The 6,911-nt window shown below is 38.2% G+C and overlaps 1 protein-coding gene across 1 annotated transcript in view; it reads right to left on the minus strand.

The window, feature by feature from the left end:
* GALK2 (galactokinase 2) overlaps nt 1-6,911 on the minus strand; it is a 141,906-nt gene that overhangs the window by 115,491 nt on the left and 19,504 nt on the right. Inside the window, exons 2-3 of the mRNA XM_010839517.1 lie at nt 5,251-5,339; nt 1,733-1,856 (exon numbers count right to left, since the gene is read on the minus strand). Coding sequence (XP_010837819.1) covers nt 1,733-1,856; nt 5,251-5,339 — 213 coding nt within the window. The remainder of the gene's footprint in view (nt 1-1,732; nt 1,857-5,250; nt 5,340-6,911) is intronic.

The raw sequence follows: 6,911 nt of genomic DNA on the forward strand, positions 1-6,911 counted from the left end.
CAGCTTCAGTCGTGTCCGACTCTGTGCGGCCCCATAGACGCCAGCCCACCAGGTTCCCCCATCCCTGGGATTCTCCAGGCAAGAACACTGGAGTGGGTTGCCATTTCCTTCTCCAATGCATGAAAGTGAAAAGTGAAAGTGAAGTCGCTCAGTCGTGTCCGACTCTTTGTGACCCCCATGGACTGCAGCCTACCAGTCTCCTCTGCGCATGGGATTTTCCAGGCAAGGGTACTGGAGTGGGTTGCCATTGCCTTCTCCTTGCTAAGTCGCTTCAGTCATGTCCGACTCTGTGCGATCCCATAGATGGCAGCCCACCAGGCTCCCCCGTCCCTGGGATTCTCCAGGCAAGAATATTGGAGTGGGTTGCCATTTCCTTCTCCATGCCTTCTCCTTAAAGGGTCCTGAATGTACGTAACATCTCAATCATGCAAAATAAACAGAAAAATGACCTTTCACAATAACTTTCACCTAAAAGTCAGGAATTTTTATTATCTTGCATAACCTGGTATAGATACATATAAAATATTTGCTGAATGAATGAATATTACTGCAAGCAAACTGTCCAATGAACAATAAGCCAAAAATATAATGTGCTAATTACATGCCAAGACCTTTTATTATAATTAACAAACCAGGTCCTGCTTGCTGGACTTATCCCAGGAATGCAAAGAGTTCAACATTGGAAAATACATTGGTATAATTCATAATATCTTAAAACTTATCTTCAATACTACACAAGCATTTAATAAAATCCAATAATCATTAAGTGACTTTTTTAATCTTAGTAAATCAAGAATTAAAAAACAACAACAGGGAATTCCCTGGTGGTCCAGTTGTTAGGACTTGGCACTTTCACTGCCAGGGCCAAGGTTTTAATCCCTGGTCAGGAACTAAGATTCCACAAGTCACGTGGTATAGCCAAAACAGTAAAAACAACAAGAAAAATATGCCCTTAACTTGATAAAGCATATGTACTAGAAACATATATCTACTGTGTTCCAGACTCTATGTTTGACACTGAGGCTAGAGCACTGGAGAGGTAACACTACCTGAAGTCACAGAGCTTACAATCTATGGGAATACGGGCAAGTAAGCAGATAATGATTATACAACATGGTAAGATGTTATGATAAGAGAATGAGAGGGTGGCCTAGTAATACAAGAAAGGCATACACCTTGACTTTGCTAGAGATAGTTAAGCTCAACAGATGATACATATCTTCTGGGCAAAGGGTTATTTTCATCCTTTTTTGACCCAGTATCTAAAATAATGTCAGACACACAATACATCTTGAGTAAATGTTTCTCAGACTTTCCAGGTGGTTCAGTGGTAAAGAATCCACCTGCCAATGCAGGAGACATAGGTTCAATCCCTGGGTGAAGAAGATCCCCTGGAGAAGGAAATGGCAATCCACTCTAGTACTCTTGCCTGGGAAATCCCATGGATAAAGGAGCCTGGCAAGCTACAGTCCATGGGGTAGTAAAGAGTTGGACACAACTTAGTGACTAAACAACAACAATAAATGTTTCTTAAGTAAATGAACAAAATGAACAAATATTAAATAGGAACAGATTCTTTTGAAGTCAGATACAAATTTTCAATAAATTAAATGACTTATTATAAATTTGATATTACCTAAAGATACCATTTGAGTACAAATACAAAGACACACACGTATACCCATGCACACACCACACATACACATACACGGTAGCAATTCTAAATACTCACGGGTACAAGGGATTGGTATTGGCCAGCTGGAGAACATGTGTTTTCACAGGTTCCACAGCTATTAACATATCTTGTTCTACAGCCATAGGAAGAACAGAATATCCACAGTAATCTATATGCTCTCCTAGAATAAAGAGAAAGCATTTTTTAATCATTGCTGGCATATGAAACATGAGAAACTCAAGTAAGTTGACATATAGGAAAAACTTGACCACTAGCCTGGTTTTAACAAAAAATAAAAATACTAAAGGCAGAAAGTGATTCAATTTTCTTTCTCTCACTGACATCTGAACCAGGAACTTTTGCTAGAATAAGTATATTAGTTATTAGTTTCTGCTAATATTTCAACTTCTTTAAATATTTGCAAGTTTTTTCCACTTTCTAATTCATAATAATTATATTTGAATATTTATGTTTTGTGACTAGTTATATGGAGCATCAAGAAAAGCAATGTCTCCTTTCTCTGTTGCTCCTTTGTATTAACTTTTTCAATATGGACAATGGAAACCTTTAGCATCCTCTCTCTTATATTAATATTACGCGAGTACCACTCTTTTCCTTACTAGCCAATGAACTCACTATGGTGAAGACTTGCTTTATTTATCTTTGTGGCCCAATAAAATGCCTAACAAATTAGATAGACACTGATTAGTTGTGTTGAATGTGCTAGACATAGCTAGGATAAGGAAAAGGAAGCTAGAAAAAAATATTTAATTTTATATATAATAGGGAAATAGAAAACTATTCTTTTCATTCTAATTCCTCTATGAATCATCAGCAGGAATTTTTTTGCCTGCTACCCCATAATGTTTCCTCCAAATTACTCATTTAAACTCAAGGTTTTTATTCATAATATTAAAAGAAAATAACAATTCAAGAAAGATGAGCTAAGCAAGCTCACTTATATATTCCTGAGACTGGTTTGTATATCTGATTGTTTCTCCTGCATTGGCAGGCAGGTACTTTACCACTAGCGCCACCTGGGAAGCCCTATCTGCTTGCTTCTATGGCAGACATTGATCAACTAAGAAACATAAAATGTACAAAAGACAATTCAACCGCCTGATTACATTTTTAAATAAATATGATTCTACATATTATTCCAGGCAGAACTCTTTTGTTTCTACACTGATGTGTCCTTTAAGAATTAGAGTTGTTGTCTTTTTTAATGAATTGACAACGATGAGTGAACAAATCAAATGACAATTCAAAGTTGTCTTTCTCCCCAAATTCCTTCAAAACTACAATGTAGGACAGTGGTTCACAAATAGAAAATGCATATTTGAATAAGTAGAATTCTAGGGAGGTACCAGATTTTGTTGGGAAGGCTACAGTGTGAATGACAGCCTTCTGAGAATGAAGACTCCTCCCTTTGCAAAAACTAATGGAACCCATCCTGGGGAGCAAGAACTGTTGGCAAGTAAGGAAAAAAACAATGATTACCTTTTAGACACTTTAACAGAAAATATAATAATTCTTTTAATAAAGATTGAAATTCATTTCATCCTAAGAACTAATTAAATAACTATCTTAGAACATAATCCCCCTCCTTTTCTTAAAATGAGATAGTCAGCATTCATTGAGTAAGAATTACTTACTCAGGAAAATTGTTACTCCCCAAACTAAGTGAAACTTGGCTCTCCTCTGAGGATACTGATGCTTTGCAATTCTCTCTCAGTAGCATGGAGTTGGTGATAACCTCCTCCCAACTCTGCTGTTTCCAGGACTTTTTCCTGTCCTGTGCTTTGGAGGTTCAAACCACATTTTCTCGTCTCCACCACATTCATCTCTGACTATCTTAGACATCTGCTCCTCTCTGAAGACCTTTGCATCTCATTCCACTCTCTCCATCCCAATCTTGTAAAACAACTCAGTCCAAGGCCCCAGTTTCCTAATGCCTTGACCTCTGGAGAACTTGACCTCCTCTCTGCTTCAACTATCTTACTTAAATGGTCTTGACAAATCCAGTAATGACCATAGAACTCCTTATCACCTAGAACTTTTCTATCTATGGATTTTTGTTCCAAATATCACATTCTGTACTAAAACTTTCCAAAGTGCCATTTCTCTTATTCAGTTTATCCTACTTAACCTGTTTTTCAGATTCAGTTCTTTGCCCTCTGTAACCTATAGGCTCCCTCTTACCTTTATTTTTCTACCTAGCATATTTTCCAGGGTTCATTACTTCATCTACCCCTTCTGACAGTATTAGCAACTTCTGGATGGCATTGTCATTCTCTGTAACCTCCGTCCAAAACAAAACCCTAAAGCTAGATCGAATGTAGGCAACTTGGACTAGCTGAAAGGCAGTGGGGAAATGAACAAACCTGCAGATTGTTATTTCTACAATTCCATGGTCTCCAGCTCTAACCAGATCTGACTGTTACAAGCAAACTTTTTCTTTTTTTCCAGTTATCTCCCTCTCCCATCCTTGACAAAGCTGTTTCAAACATTCTGCCATCTCTTTAAACATCCAACACTTTCAACCTTCCCCCAAAAGGACTCCCTCAACCTTCTATACCAAAATTATACATTTATTTACATCAACCTGCATCCTTTTTACTCCCACCTTCTGTTTAAAAAGACTCAAAGTAGCCCTCTTTCTATGTTGTAGATACCAACCCTTCTTGCCCTCTTGAGAATCCTTCTCTATCTCTTCTTTTCTCAGATATCTTTGATCTCTTTCTCTCCACTGACTTTACTCAATTCCCCTTTTCTACCTCATTTAACCATGTTCAAATATCTCATATTTTTAAAATCCTCCATATATGCTTGAAAATCAGCTTTCCTGAGTTAATAATTGAAGCTACATTTTGGGTACATGGGAGTTCGTTATACTATTTCAACTAACTTTTTTGTATGCTTATAAAAGAATCCACCTGCAATGTGGGAGACATGGGTTCGATCCCTGGGTTGGGAAGATCCGCTGGAGAAAGGAAAGGCTACCCACTCCAGTATTCTGGCCTGGAGAATTCCATGGACACACTCTATGGGGTCATAAAGAGTTGGACACAACTGAGCGACTTTCACTTTCACTTTCCAGTATACAAAGTTTTCTTTTTAATCCTCCTTTGATTTGGAATTTTCTCAGTTCTCTTGATAAAACATTCATTCATTCAGATATTCATTCTCTAGGCCACCACATTTTTAAAAGCAAGGGATTATTGGGCTTCCCTGTATTCTTCTAATCCAATGAATAAATGTAAAACCACCAAAATTATTCACTGTAGTCAAAAAACTTAACCTGCAACCCAGAAAAATCTTTCTATCTTTCATGAAAATAATGGGAACAACCAGGTTTCAACAAACTTCTGAATTTTAAAAATGAATGGACAAAACTAACATCAATAAATGGACTGGGAAAGATGAAAATATTGTATTTTCTTATGAAAAAAGCTTAACTTGCTATAGTAGATACATGGGAAACATTCTATTTTTCCAGTTCTCCTGATATATTAACAAAAATTTGGATCTTATCAAAGGAGGAAAAAAATTAAGAAAAAGAACTTTCTACATACCTATTATATTGACTCTTCCTGGTGCTCGAACATAAAACTTGGGAATAGATCCAAACTTAGAATTAAACATCTCTTTTAGCTTCAGCAATCTGAAAACAAGAGTAGCATATTTCATAATATCCAGATAATAGAAAAACCTGTGATACACACACACACCCACAAACACCACACAGATAGTTCATATACATCACCACTATTATCTTTAAAAATAATGAAAGCAAGCTATTTTACTGACACTTCTTTGAAAATCCCTGGATGAAACAATCTATAACCCCCTAAGTGACACAAGAGTATAGCTAAGCACACAGAAGAGTAAAAAATTTAATACAGACATACACAAAGAAAAACTTCTTTCCTTCAATTATGAAGAATATAACCTTCTGTATAATTTCTAAATAATATTCAGAGAAGAATCTCTTGATACTAAAAAATGTAGCCATGGAGTACTGTATCAGTTTCCTAGGGTTGCCACAATAAAGCTTCACAAACTGGATGACTTAAAACAACAGAAATTTATTGTCTCTGAGTTCTAGAGACCAGCAGTCCAAAATCAGAGTTTGGCAGCACCTCTGAAAACCTCTGAAACCTAGAGGGGAAAATCCTTCCCTGCCTCTTTTTAGTCTCTGATGGTGACCATCAGTTCTTGGCATTCCTTGGCTGGCAACTGCATCACTCCACTGTCTGCTTATGTTATCACATGTAATTCCCTCTGTGTGTCTCTATCTGTGACTGCTTTTCATTCTTATAGGCCATCAGACTTACTGGATGTGTGTGTGTGTGTGTGTGTGGGCACACATGCACATGCACATGTATGCATGTACGTGTGTTAGTTGCTCAGTCATGTCCAACTATTTGCAACCTCCTGGACTATAGCTCACCAGGATCCTCTGTCCATGGAATTTTCCAGGAAAGAGTACTGGAGGGGTAGCCATTCCCTTCCCCAGGGGATCTTCCTGACCCAGGGATTGAACCTGAGTCTTCTGCTTTTCAATTCAATATGACTTCATCTTAACTTGATTACATAAGTAAAGATGCTAATTCAAATAAGGTCGCATTCTGAGGTTCCAGGTAGACATGAATTAAGAGACATGCTATTCAACCTAGTACAAATGAAAACTAGACTGGATATCACATCAGATCAGATCAGATCAGATCAGTCACTCAGTCATGTCCGACTCTTTGCGACCCCATGAATCGCAGCACGCCAGGCCTCCCTGTCCATCACCAACTCCCGGAGTTCACTCAGACTCGTGTCCATCGAGTCAGTGATGCCATCCAGCCATCTCATCCTCTGTCGTCCCCTTCTCCTCTTGCCCTGAATCCCTCCCAGCATCAGAGTCTTTTCCAATGAGTCAACTCTTCCCATGAGGTGGCCAAAGTACTGGAGTTTCAGCTTTAGCATCATTCTTTCCAAAGAAATTCCAGGGCTGAGCTCCTTCAGAATGGACTGGTTGGATCTCCTTGCAGTCCAAGGGACTCTCAAGAGTCTTCTCCAACACCACAGTTCAAAACCATCAATTTCTCGGCGCTCAGCCTTCTTCACAGTCCCACTCTCACATCCATACATGACCAAAGGAAAAACCATAGCCTTGACTAGACGAACCTTTGTTGGAAAGTAACGTCTCTGTCTTTTGAATATGCTATCTAGGTTGTCATACTTC

This window comes from Bison bison, unplaced genomic scaffold (assembly GCF_000754665.1).
Source record: "Bison bison bison isolate TAMUID 2011002044 unplaced genomic scaffold, Bison_UMD1.0 scf7180017864118, whole genome shotgun sequence".
Classification (NCBI taxonomy): Eukaryota; Metazoa; Chordata; class Mammalia; order Artiodactyla; family Bovidae; genus Bison; species Bison bison.